This window comes from Meriones unguiculatus, chromosome 1 (assembly GCF_030254825.1).
Source record: "Meriones unguiculatus strain TT.TT164.6M chromosome 1, Bangor_MerUng_6.1, whole genome shotgun sequence".
In the NCBI taxonomy this organism is placed as follows: Eukaryota; Metazoa; Chordata; class Mammalia; order Rodentia; family Muridae; genus Meriones; species Meriones unguiculatus.
Window position 1 is genome coordinate 117,093,103 of NC_083349.1, and position 13,661 is coordinate 117,106,763.

Consider the following 13,661-nt stretch of genomic DNA (forward strand, 5'->3'; position numbering starts at 1 on the left):
AAACAAGTTTAGATGGCATTTTGACATTTCTGCTAGTTTTCACTAATAAATTGATAACTTCTTAATTTGATAGGATCATAGAACTGATTTAATGGAATAGAGTTTTGTAAGTTATTACAAATAAACTTTTGTTATAAAGGAGCAATGTATTTAATATGAGAATTAAAGTACTTTTTGTCTTCTCTGTCAAGTGATTTGGAGACTGAGATTGAAAATAAAAAGGCTCACATAATAAATCTTCAGCACCGTCTGTCTGCCCTGGAGAAGGATATTAAACGCAATGAAGAACTTCTTAAAAGGTGCCAGCTACATTATAAAGAAATAAAGGTAAAAACAAAACAAAACTTTTTTTTAATATACTATTTCAAAGTTTAATTGCATAATTTTGTCATTCATTTTCTCAAATATTTTAGCCTCAAGCCCCTTTTAGTAAGAACTTTCATTTATGTGATGTATTAATTAGAATTTGTTTCTCTTGCTGTGATAAAATATTATGACCAAAAGCATAGGGAGGAAAGGGTTTGTTTCAGATTAAAGTTCCACCTCACAGTCTATCATTGAAGGAAGTCAGGGCAGCAACACAGGGCAAGAACATGGAGGCAGGAGCTGTTGTAGAAACCACAAAGGAGTGCTGCTTACAGGCTTTCACCTCAAGGCTTGCTCGGCCTTCTTTCTCAGAGCAACTGGACCACCAGTCCAGGGTAGCACTGCCCAGGGTGAGCTGAGTCCTTCCACGTCAATCAACCAGGCAAGAAACTACACTAGAGACAAGCCTATAGGCTAGTCTGCTGGGCCCATTTTCTTAATGAAAATTTTTTCCAGATGACATTAACTTGGGTCAGGTTGACATAAAACTAGCTAGCATGTGTGTGTGTATCCATAAGTACTTAGATTTTTTTAAAAATGAAAATTAAATTTTATTTCTTGATAGTGTTAGATATAGTTATAAGCTACCTGTAAATCTGAAAGTGTTAGTAAAATTGGTGGACAACATTACAGAGTTTATCTTAAAATACTTTTGACTACATGGAGTTCTAGACCTCCCAGGGAGTATTTGGGCCTTTGGGAAACACTAGATTTATATAGAAATCTTTGAATAATTTGAAATATTAGGTGTTTTAGAAAAGCCTTTTTTCATACTGACTCAACAGTGTGACCCCTTTGAATGCTAATGTGGCTCCTTATGCCGTCTTTGTGTGGAAGTGGGTTAGTAGTGAGAGTGAGCGTGGTGCAGTGCACATACTGCTCACACCCCTTTGGTCCACTGAATAATGGTGTTTCCCTTTGTTAGCAATTATACCCTGCTGTATTGTCATCATACCGGATACTTGTGCTTTAATATATTCTTCCAAGGATTTTGTTTTTGTTAAATTCTAAATACTTCCTTTCTAGATGAAAATAAGAAAAAATATTTCTGAAATTCGGGAACTTGAGAATATAGAAGAACACCAATCTGTAGATATTGCAACCTTGGTAAAATACTTTTCTTCAATTTAAGGGATAAAACTGTAACTTAGCTTAGGGGCTCTCAAATCTCACCTTTTTTTGTTTGTTTGTTTGTTTGTTTGTTTGTTTTTCAAGACAGGGTTTCTCTGTATCTTTGTCTGTCCTGGATTTGTAGACTAGGCTGGCCTCGAACTCACAGAGATCTGCCTGCCACCACCTATAAGTCTCACTTTTAAAAGATCCTTTAATCACAACTATTTTTTATGATTGCCATTGCTGTTCATAAAATATATCAGATTTCACCTAAAGTGTGGTCTTCAGAATTCTGGGTTTTATGTATGTGGCCTGCATGCATAATAGATTTTTATTTTTCTTCTACCACATAAGGTAAACATTAGCCAGTATTTCTGCGAGGAATAAGAGATAGGGGTACCTTTTCAGTAGTCAGAGTTGATCTTTTTGTCTTTCTTTTTCCAGGTTCATGTTCCATCTTAATTTTTACATGTATTTTTTAATTTTTCCTGTATTTAAGTTTATTATTCATCTGTTTGTGACATTTGATTTAACTTTTCTGGAGTGCAACACATAAGCCACATAATTCGTGTTCTACATAAGCGAGTGGCAGTATGTGACCTACAGTAAGCAGTGAGCAAAACAGGAACAGTTCCTGCGCTGCAGCACTTTTGGCTATTAGAAGTGGTTGAATTTTGTTAGCAGTCTTGTTTCCTGCTTTTTGTTTTTATTGATAAAGACATAGAAGGCAGAGGTTATGTCTTAAATTTTTTTTTTTACTAGTACCACATTGTCACAAAGTGTATACTGATTTACATTAAGTACATCTTGAAAGTAAGAGAGTAGGTAGAATAAATATACTGTTGATCATAGTTTCAAATAGAATTTTTTTTTTTTACTTGGCTACTAAATGCCATTCTTTCTTTTGAACCATTTTGCTCTTACTTTAAAAGTTCCCATTTAGAGTGTGGAAATATTTCATTTGTTTGTTTTATCTTAGCTCTGATATTTTGCTGTTCTTCAAAATTGCCTATATATTTTTTTCTGTTGGATAACTTGTATTTAACTGTGTGTTCTTTGAATGCTATCAGGAAGATGAAGCAGAGGAAAACAAAATAAAAATGCAAATGGTGGAGAAAAATATGGAGCAACAGAAAGAAAACATGGAGAATCTTAAAAGTCTAAAAATTGAAGCAGAAAACAAGTATGATACAATTAAATTGAAAATTAATCAGCTATCAGAGCTAGCAGATCCACTTAAGGTATGTATATAATTATTATTCTGTCTTCTGTGTCTTTTATGTTACAGCTTATTTTCAACAAACTCATTGTACCTTGCCTTAAAGATCCTTACTGGTTAGGTGTAAATATAAACATATATATTATTGAATTATGTCAATTAATACAAAATACTCTGCTCTTATCTTTAGAAGAATAAACAATTGAATCTTAACCATAACTGCTTCCTCCAGATGCAGCAGAACTACATGTGTCTTTGAAAGCCTGTTGTTTCTGTCCCTGCCTGAGTCTTCCCGTCTTTCATGGATTAGCAGCTGTGAAAGCCAGCTTGAAATAAAATGTTACTTAGTCTGATTATCAGCACATTGCAATAGACTGAAGGCTGAATTTTTTTTTTTTTAAACAAGGTCTTACTATGTTACCCTGCATGACATCGGTTTGCCGCTGTCATGGCTCTGGACTGATTTCCTTTGACTCATTTTTAGCATATACTGTTTGTGACTAGATTTAGGAAACTAAAGTGAGCTGATTTTAATTAATAAATAAGAAATTAGGTCCTAGAGAAAATAAGCATTAAGATACAAAAACCCCACGAATGAAAAAAGAGAAAGTTAATATTTTGTTTTAAAATAAGGAATGAAAAATTTGAAGAATAGGTAAAGTAGAATTTTAGTCTCAAGAATTGCAGCTGTGAACCTACAGTAAAAATAAGATAACATTTAAAATATTAATAGTGATATATTAAAACAGAATAGAAGAAGAAAGATTAGCAGATAAAATATTTACTTGGGAGACTTAAAATTAAGAAAATGAAGAGCAAGCTGTGCTTTGGGCTTATTTAATTTGTTCTCCTTTCTACTTTGTATATGTTGCTGGGGCACACTGAGGGCTTTTTGTATGCTATACAAGCACTGTGTCCCTGAGCTTCCCTTCTGCCTTCTTCTGTGCTCTGAGTTCTATTTTGAATTCTCTATGCTTAATAAATATCTAAGATTCAGCAAGCTTTGAACTTGAGGGTTCTTAACTAAGTTTAGTAAAAGGCAATAAGAATTTTTTTTTATCTTAGCTCTTTCCCTTGACTTCAAATCATTGAAAGGCTGAGTCTTTTGCTAAACCTCCTTATAATCAAGTACTAACAGGAAGTTTTTCCTCTTCCCCAGAGTATGTCACAATAGCTGTCAGTAACACCAAGATGGTTTTCTAACAAAGTAATTCAATTCCTAAGACTCCCACTCTGCTATGTTTGCAGCTGCCAGATAAAGTTTACTTGCCGGTGGGAGTGTCCTTGGTGTGAGGTGTCTGGGGAACAGTTGTGACTGCTCATTGAGATCTTGGCAAATGAATGGTTTTCCTTGTTAAAAAGTGCAGGCGGGCACTTTATCAACTGAGTTGTCCCCTATTCCCAAAAACCCCAGAGCACCCACCCTGCTGTTAATAATCTTTGCTCTACAGATTATTATGTCTTTGTTGAAACAGGATGAATTAAATCTTGCTGACTCTGAAGTTGATAGCCAGAAACGAGGAAGGCAGCATTATGAAGATAAACAGAAAGAACATTTGGATACCTTAAATAAAAAGAGAAGAGAACTTGACATGAAAGAAAAGGAGCTACAGGTTATCCAGTTGTTTTCCCTTTGAAATTATTTTATCTACAACTTAAATCATTAAGATTTTTAAGTTTTTGTTGTTTTTGCTTTTTCACTGAAAAGATTTTTTTTCCATATAGTATATTCTGATTAAAGTTTCTCTTCTGTATCTCCTCCCAGATTGTCCCCACTTTCCTACATAAATCCATGCATTTTTTTCTCTCATTAGAAAATACACACAAACCATAATAGGGCAAAGCAAAACAAACAAAAACAGAAAAGAAACCAAAGAAAAAACACAAGTAACACATAGATGCTGAGAGACACATTCGCACACACAGAAAACCCATAAAAACACAATTGGAAACCATAATGTATAAGCAAAAAAATCTGTAAGGTTAAAAAGAAAAAAGCTCAGACAAAGCATTAGAGGCAATAAAACCTTCAATGGAGTTGTTTTGTGTTGGTTATCTACTGCTGGGAATGGGACTTGCCCTTAAGTGTGGCTTGTATAGCCAGTCAGAGTTCCTTAGAAAAAAATTAAGTTTTCCTTTGCAGGTGGTTATCATTTTTGGAGTTAGCTTCTGGCTTCCATATGAAGGCTGTGTCTCAGCTCTGGGACCCCATCTGGCTTAGATCTGTATAGGTCCTGTGCATGTTACCACACTGTGTAACATGTGTGGGTCAGTCCTGTTGTGTCTAAAGTCCTTATTTCTTTGGTGTTCTCCATTCCCTATGGCTTTTACAATCTTTCTGCCTCCCCTTCTGCACAGTCCCTGAGCCCTGAGGGGAGGGATTTGATGAAGACATCTCATTTAGGATGAAGTGTTCCAAGGTCTTTCACTCTCTTTACACTGTCCAGTTGTAAATCTCTACTTTTTTCATCTCCTGCAAAAGGAGCTTCTCTGACGATGGCTGGGCAAGGCACTGATCTACGAGTATAACAGAATGTGTTAGGAGCCATCATTATATTGCTATGTTCCTTTAGCAGAACAGTAGTATTTAATTTTTCCCTAGGTCCATGTCCTATCTGGTCTCAGTTTCTGTGGCACCAGGGAGTGCAGGGTATGTAATCCATCTCATGGAGTGGCCGTAATTCCATTCAGATAGTGATTAGTTACTTAGACTTCTGTGCCATTATTATACCAGTGTGTCTTCCATATAGTCTACTATTGTAGACTGAAGGATCTGAAGCTGGGTTGGTGTTTACCTTTCTCCTGGTAGTGTGCAGAGTACCTTGCACTACCGTGAACACAAGTCATTTGGGGTGAAGGCTCTAGGTAGACACCAGATAGACTTCTCCATATTTAGTGATTTGTATAGATGTTTTCATCAGTAGGGCTTTACATCGGTTTGTGGAGAGCAACCAAGAGCTTTGGCAATATCCTGGATTGTTTAGAGGTTTTGAAGAGGGCCCTTTGGCCAACAGTTTGATTAGATGTAACCCATTCCTAGAATTGGAGGTGTCATTTGGTGGCGAGCAATGTTTAGTTGGGACTTTGTCTCCTCTGTTAGTGAGTGACTTAGGGGTTTTCTGTTTGCTTGCTTGTTTGTTTGTTTGGCTGTTTTTTCTTTTAATTTGGTTTCCTCCATTTTTTAGTTTTTAAATTAGCTATAAAGTAATAGGCTTCCATATGAGGTTTCCATGAATTTTTTTTTTAATTAGTTCTCTTCTGTCCCCTATTCTCCCTTAACTGTCTGCTTTCATTTTCCCAGCTCTACTCTTTTTGTTTCTGTCCTTCATTCCAATTTGCTGTGTTGTCTTTCCCACTTCTTTTTTTTAACCTCTTTTTTATTTTTTATAAATGATTATTATGTATACAGTGTTCTGTCTGCATGCACACCTGCATGCTAGAAGAGGACACCAGATCTCATTACAGATGGTTGTGAGCCACCATGTGGTTGCTGGGAATTGAACTCAGGACCTCTGGAAGTGCAGACAGTGCTCTTAGCCTCTGAGCCATCTCTCCAGCCCACCTCCCACTTTATTCTTAAAACACATTTTCTTCAATGTCATTTTTCTAGAAAAAAAAATTGTCGAGGTTTTGGTTCCTACAGGGTAACAGGTGCTTCTGTGATTAGCATCTTAGTGCCTTTGTGCCTCTCAGAATTTGAGGACTAACTAGACCAGATAGTCTTTTACTGTGACTCAGCTGTTGAGAACATGGCTCTCTCAGTTAGCATACCTCTGAAGTGTATGCCACTTAATGTCAGAACTAAGCCTCTGCCTCTCTGGGGTGTGTGTTGACAGGGTTTAACTCCTGCTAGCTGTGCCTGCTGACAGCTAAGCAGCCACTATGGTTTTAGGGAATAAATTGAAGGCAGTCCTATTGTAGTGGATTCCATCTTTGCTTTAGGTCATAAGGAAAATGAGTTGCGTTCTTATGTTTGCATATTTGTTTCAGACCTAGATTATGATATAAAATTGATATTGTATGAGAAAATACTTACCATTTTTTTCATTGCACATATGCAAGATGGTCTATTTGTATTTTCCATACCTCTTTTGTTTAAAGTACACCAAAGTCTGTCACCAACCTCAGCATCTTCTTATGACTGTTTTACATTTTTACTAGGAACTCTTACAAGTGGAGTTCTTACAAGTTACTAATCTTGTGCGTAGTAATATACTTTTTCTTGAACGTTACTAAAGACACTTAACTTTGTTTCTTCGATGTAAAACACGGATAGAACCACTGTTAATGTTGGTTGGAGAGCTGACTCAACAGCTAAGACCATGCATCGTATTTTTCCACAAGACTTGAATCTGCTTTTTGGCACCCATATCTGATGTTCACAACTACCTATAACTCCAGCTTCAGGGGAATCCTATATCTCTGTCCTCTATAGGCATCTGTAGTTGTGGACATATACATAATTAAATATAATAAATGTTTTAAGGAAAGAAAAATGCTGATAGTAAATATATGTCTTAAATCTAGGGTCATTTTACATTGCATATTTTGGTAGGACTAATATAATAAATTATATCAAAGAAGAATTTTAAGATCTAAACATCTGTTTTCTTAGGAGAAAATGTCACAAGCAAGACAGATCTGCCCAGAACGGATAGAAGTAAAAAAGTCTGCATCAATTTTAGACAAAGAAATTAATCGATTAAGACAAAAAATACAGGCAGAACATGCTAGTCATGGAGATCGGGAGGAAATAATGAAGTAAGTGGTCATTAATTTTCTACTTTAATGTATTATCTATAGATGTTATTAAGACACCCAAACGTTTTATATATGTTTTAATTTGTTGGAGTATTACTATCAGTATGTAGTTGTACTGAAGTCATCTGTTTGATGAGTATTACTGACAGTAAACAGTATATTACTAAGCTGTGGAATGACATTTTAACATGAGTGCAGTGTATAAGAGTCACATAGACAGGAAAACATTCACCTTCACGAGTCACCAAAATTGCAAGTCAAGATAACCAGAAGTTTTTTTCTACATACATGAAAATGAATGCAATGAAAACATTAATAGTCCAGGCCATTAAGGTCTCAGTGAAATGAGTATTCTTACATTACGAGCTTGCTAATAAAAACAAAGGCTTTAGGAGGATTAGAAGGGTTTACAGTTTTGCTGTTATACACTTAGAGGACTTTGGACAGTCATCACATTTTTAGCCTTTATTTACCTATGTAATTAGTGTAATTATGATAACTTAGGGGTTTTTATGAAAATCAAATTAAAGAATCTGTAATAAAAAGAATCTAGAGGAAACAGCATATAGTTGTTAAAACTCTTCTAAAAAGCATTTAATCAGTATAAGTCAAAATGCTTTACAGAATATTTGTTGCAATTTTAAACGAGTCATTACTTCTATATTGTAAATAATCAAAATGAGAAAATATTTTACTAAGTTCTTTGTATAGGTATTTATTTTAAAAAAATGAAACATTAACCATAGTTTGCAACTCCGAAAAATGGTTAAAGAATAAAAAAATTACAATATTTGTAATTACAACCTTTGTACAAAACCCCTTTTTATGTTACAAAAGACTAAGAAGGGGTCCAGTAAGGTAGCTCAGGAGGAAAAATTTAGACATGCTGCCAAGCCTGCTGGCCTGAGTTCATTCCCTGGGACCCATGTTGTTGAAGGAGAAAGCTGAAGCCATTGATTAGCCCCTAATCTCCACATGTGGCATGGTGCCACATGAATATACACATAATAAATAAATCTTTTTAAAAATAAGTTTGACAAAGCCAGTGATCTCAGCATCATGTTCAAAACAGTGGGGAAGGATCATACTATTAAGAAATTTCTTTAGGCAGTACATCTCGCTTTAAAAAGTTTCTAAATTGCATAATTTGGTTGTGGATGCCACTCAATAGTAGTATAATTGCCCAGCATACCCAAGACTTGGGGTTTGATCTTCATTACTGACATTCTCTGTCAGTATCTATGAATGAGCTGAGGAGGAGGTGTGACACAGTTTAACAATTCTTGCTGTCAAATCAAGATGTCCTGAATTTGGATCTCCTGTACCCTTATAAACCTGGCATGAGGATGCCTATCTGAAACCCCAGTACCAGTGCCAGGTCAATCCCCAAAACTTGCTGGCCAGCCATTCTAGCCAAAATTGTAAGGTTCAGATTTAGTGAAAGTGTGTCCAGGTGCCGGTTATCCTTTCATTGTGGCATTTTTGAGTAGTCATAACCTCCTTGTCTTTCTTATCAAGTTTAGGGTGGAGGGATTCCAATACTGATCTTGTAATCCTTGTTCCTTTGTTGACATCTATTACTAAGAAAACCTTCTGGTGAGACCTCTTTAAAAGTGTCGACTTACTTGTATTTTCTAGGATATGCTACCTCTGAGCCTTACCTGGGTACTTAGGCAAATAATTTTTCTGTCTTAATGCATTTTCTAAGTCTTGGGCTTTGTTCTTGCTTTGCAGTTGCATTGTCTCTCGTTTGAAACATTCTTTGTGGGATATACTTTGAGAAATTCATGGAATCAGCTGTTCATAGGCCCTCTATACTCCTTCCCTTTTTCTTTCCAGTTAAATATATCTGAGACTTTTCCTTGTATTTTTTTATTTATTTACTGAATATTTTATTCACAAAATAGGCAGTACCAGGAAGCAAGAGAAACCTATCTTGATCTGGATAATAAAGTACGGACTTTAAGAAGGTTTATTAAATTACTAGAAGAAATAATGACCCATAGGTACAAAACATACCAACAATTCAGAAGGTAAGTGCATTTTAAAGGTTTATCTTTATTATTTTCACAGTATTCTGTATGAGTATTCATTAGATCTTTTCTCAGTACAGCTATATGCATGATCCACAGTTAGCATTTAGAATCTGTGGTTAAGCAGAATGCTGGTATGAAAGGATCTTAACAGCAAGCTCACCTAGCTTTTCCACTGTTAGGTAACCTTTACTAGACAACTCTCAGATGCTCTTTATTGCTTAGTAGATTGTTTGACTGGGAACTCAGTGGTACTGACACAATTGATTTAACCCTAGGACATTGCATGTTACTAAGGGATTTCAGGAGGACCCATTAAGGCAGTATCTCAGTTGCTTTACCATGGTCTGATAGAATGGTATAGCTCCATTATTGTAAACCTGTTTGATTTACTGTTACATCTTCAATGTTTATAACTGAGCAAGGAAAGGAGCTATTAATAACATACCCAAAAATGCAGTCTCAGGAGTAAATAGATCTCCACTTACACCAACAAAGCAGAAAACAAGCAAACAAAAAAACAAAAAAACAAAACAAACAACAATAACAAAAAAACAGAAGGTGAATGTTAGGGGATATAGCTCTTAATATCCTTATTCCAGAGAGGCCATAGTTCTTCCATTACCTCTGTTTTTCCCAGACAGCCCCTCAGTGATGCTTTTTATTTTTCTTTATAGCCCAATGTTTACTATTGTGTGTTTGTATATAGTGTGTGTACCCGTGTGTATGAAGGAGGCCTGAGGTTGATAACAAGTGTTTCCTAATCACTCCCCCCACCTCACCCCCTTTTTTTTAAACTTCATCATTTCAATTGGGGGGGGGGGGCCTTACAGGGCTCAATTAATTTGTTTCCCATTTTTTCAGAGATCATTTTGACTGGAACTGTCTTTGTTATTTGGTATCAAGAATGAAAACTCTTATTTCATAGAGTTTGTCTGGTTTTTTATATTATTATTATTATTTACATGTTATTATTTACATGTTTTCCAGATGTAGTAAAGTTTAGCTGTTGTTAAACAGAAACTAGTATTTAAATAGTCTGTGTAAAAATGCTTTTTTTTTATTTATTTATTTATTTATTTATTTATTTATTTTTGGTGTATGCCTTAGTTCTTTTATTGTTGCTATGATAAATATTCTGAGAAAAGCAACTTAGGAGTAAAGGGATTCGCCAGTCACAGTGGTACACTCCTGTAATCCCAGGACTCGGGGTGGCAGAGGCAGGTGAATCTGAGTCTGAGGTCAGCCTGGTCTACAAAATGAGTCCAGAATAGCCAAGGCTACACAGAGAAGCCCTGTCTCGAAAGAAAACAAAGAAAAATTTAAAAACCAAAAAGAGAGAAAGGGTTTATTTCTGCTCACAGCATCAAGGCAGCAGGTATTCAAAACAGCTGGTTTGTTGCATCCAGAGTAAAGAAGCAGAGAGTGCAGTGTGAATTCATGCTGCTCTGTTCCCTTCTTACACAGTTCAGTATCCTGGGCCCAAGGACTATTGCTGCCTGCCTTTAGGCTGGTTTTAATTAGCTCAGTAAGGATAATCCATCACAAGTATCCTTAGGTTCATTTTCCAGGTTGTTCCATATCATTACATTGACAGTACCAACTATCATAGTGTATAGCCTTGATAGAGGTTTTAACACTGACATGGGGTTATTTTATAATGTTTACTTAGTTGTAGAAAGAACTAAAATGGCCAACGTTTTAGAATCATTTCTTTCTTTACTCTCTAACCTTCTATTTTAGGACAGTTTATGGTAAAAGTCCTGTGAATGAAAGCAGCCAATATATTGGAGTATTGAAGGATGTTCCTTAATAGGGAGTTCTGGAATTCTGTTGCCATTGCTATGGCAGCAAAAGAAACTAACAAAACCCAGGCTTCTCTTTTAGTATGGAGAGAGTTTTAAATGTAGTATAGGACAGGAAACAGTGGAGAAAAAAAAAATTATGGTTACTCTGAGAAAATAAGGCCTCAACTCATTAATGAGTACAGATAATAAGAAAAATTGCCAAATTTCTCTCACCCAGACCTTATTTTCTAAATACTGTACCCTCAATAAAAGGAGGCAGGATCCCATGGAGAAAAATGGCTGATAGCAAAATCTGCCTGGGGAAGGTATAGATATGTCTCTTGTTATGGCTCAACCCTGACTACAGTCCCAGCCACTCCCTCAAAGTGATGACAGAAGTACTTAGGAGATCGCTTAAAGAGCTTTCATTGGCAAAATCTGAGACAGTCTGAAAATCACAGTAACTCAATCCTGATAAAGAAAAAGGTAAATAAGAATTGAAGGCTGGGATAGCTCAGTAAACAAGAACTGAGTTTGAGGCCCTGTTTTGTGCCCCACATAAAAGCTGGGAGAAGAGTCAGGTACAGTAGTGCGTATTTATAATTTTATTACTGGGGGGGGTGAGAATAGGAAGATCTCTGGGGCTTACTAGTAAAACAGCGAAGTAGGCAAACCCCAAAGCAGTAAGAGACTGTCTCAGAAATAGGTGGGCAGATGGCTCAGAGGTTAGAGTACTGGTTGCCCTTCTGTGGTTCCATTCCCAACACGCTCATGGTAGCTTATAATCATCTACAACTTTGTCAGAGGGGATCTCTAGCCTTTGTGTAGCCTTCTTCTGGCTTCTGTGGACATTGCATGTATGTGGTGCACAGACAGACATACAGATAAAACATACATAAAATAAAAGTCTAAATATGGGGCTGGAGAGATGGCTCAGAGGTTAAGAGCACTGTCTGCTCTTGGAAAGGTCCTGAGTTCAATTCCCAGCAACCACATGGTGTCTCACAACCATCTATATGGGGATCTGATACCCTCTTCTGATGTGTAGGTATATATTCAGAAAGAGAACTCATCTACATAAAATAAACTAAAAAGTCTAAATATAAGCGAACCAAGGTGGATAGCACCAAAGAATGACAGGTGAGGTTCTCTGCCACCTGCATGTGTGCTCATGCACATGCACACAAAGACATAGAGGGAGAGGGAATTGAGGCAGCAGGAAGTTTCCTTACAATATAGTTCAGTTTCTTCTGATAATAGAGTAGAAATGATGGAATTTGCATTGTACCAGCAAGAGATAAAACATTTACCCTTACCTTTTTTTTTCCCATCATGAACTGGGGGGGAAAAAGCAGATAAGTAAGATGCATATTTATCTTGATGTCTTTAAAGCTTAATTCCTTAAAGTACAAGATTTGTCTTATATATGAGAGTAATGCCTTGAGTGACAAGTTTGGATGACTAATACATTCATATGGACTAATGGCCATAATGAGCATATTTAATGTGGAATGATACCCTTATTCATTTTATAAATATTCATATACAAGTAATGAACTTGTTAAAATCCAGGACACAAATACAATTAAAAACACAGGAAACAACATCTTAAATCTACCTATTTTATACCATATTGAATATGCAGTTCTGTATTATAATGTGCCAAATTACTTTATTTGAAGGTGTTTGACATTGCGATGCAAATTATACTTTGACAACTTATTATCTCAGCGGGCTTACTGTGGAAAAATGAATTTTGACCACAAGAATGAAACTCTCAGTATATCAGTAAGTATCTTGGCTCTACATCTTTATCATTAGTTGTTTTGTGTTTTATTTTTTTCCATGAAACATGATTAGCCTTATCCTGTTATCTCTAGAAAATATGGTCTTTGCTAGTATTAAAATTAAGTTGCTGTTAATACAGCTAGTAGCTTGGAGTTTCTTTCCAGACAATCACATTGTTTTCTTAGGATGCTAAGGACACTTTTATTTTCAGTATAACATGTGTTTAACTTGTTACTCCACCGCTGTTTTAAGTTTTTGCCCAGCACCATTAGAACTTACAGAGTCCATTGTCTGTAGTCTCACTGTGGAAGCCATGAAGTTTTTGACTCATAATTTAATTATCTGTTATTCACCTTTGTAGATTTTGTGTTTGTAGAAATGTGTACAAAGTGTGTAGTGGGTAAATGAATTAAAAGTTGCGTAAGAAAATAAAAAACAATTACCCACTTTAAATAGTAATTGCTGTTCTTGGTTCCGTAATTTTCTCCTTCTCTTCTAATATTCACAGTAAATACTAGATGTTTGGAATGCCTTATTAGAACCTCTGCATTTAACCAAATTAGAAAGTTAATTTTACTTTTCATTGTTTCAGTT

At 35.8% G+C, this 13,661-nt stretch overlaps 1 protein-coding gene across 1 annotated transcript in view; it reads left to right on the forward strand.

The window, feature by feature from the left end:
• Positions 1-13,661, forward strand: part of Smc6 (structural maintenance of chromosomes 6) — a 59,461-nt gene that overhangs the window by 34,522 nt on the left and 11,278 nt on the right. Inside the window, exons 18-24 of the mRNA XM_021642319.2 lie at positions 192-327; positions 1,393-1,473; positions 2,550-2,720; positions 4,174-4,311; positions 7,314-7,459; positions 9,367-9,492; positions 12,962-13,067. Coding sequence (XP_021497994.1) covers positions 192-327; positions 1,393-1,473; positions 2,550-2,720; positions 4,174-4,311; positions 7,314-7,459; positions 9,367-9,492; positions 12,962-13,067 — 904 coding nt within the window. The remainder of the gene's footprint in view (positions 1-191; positions 328-1,392; positions 1,474-2,549; positions 2,721-4,173; positions 4,312-7,313; positions 7,460-9,366; positions 9,493-12,961; positions 13,068-13,661) is intronic.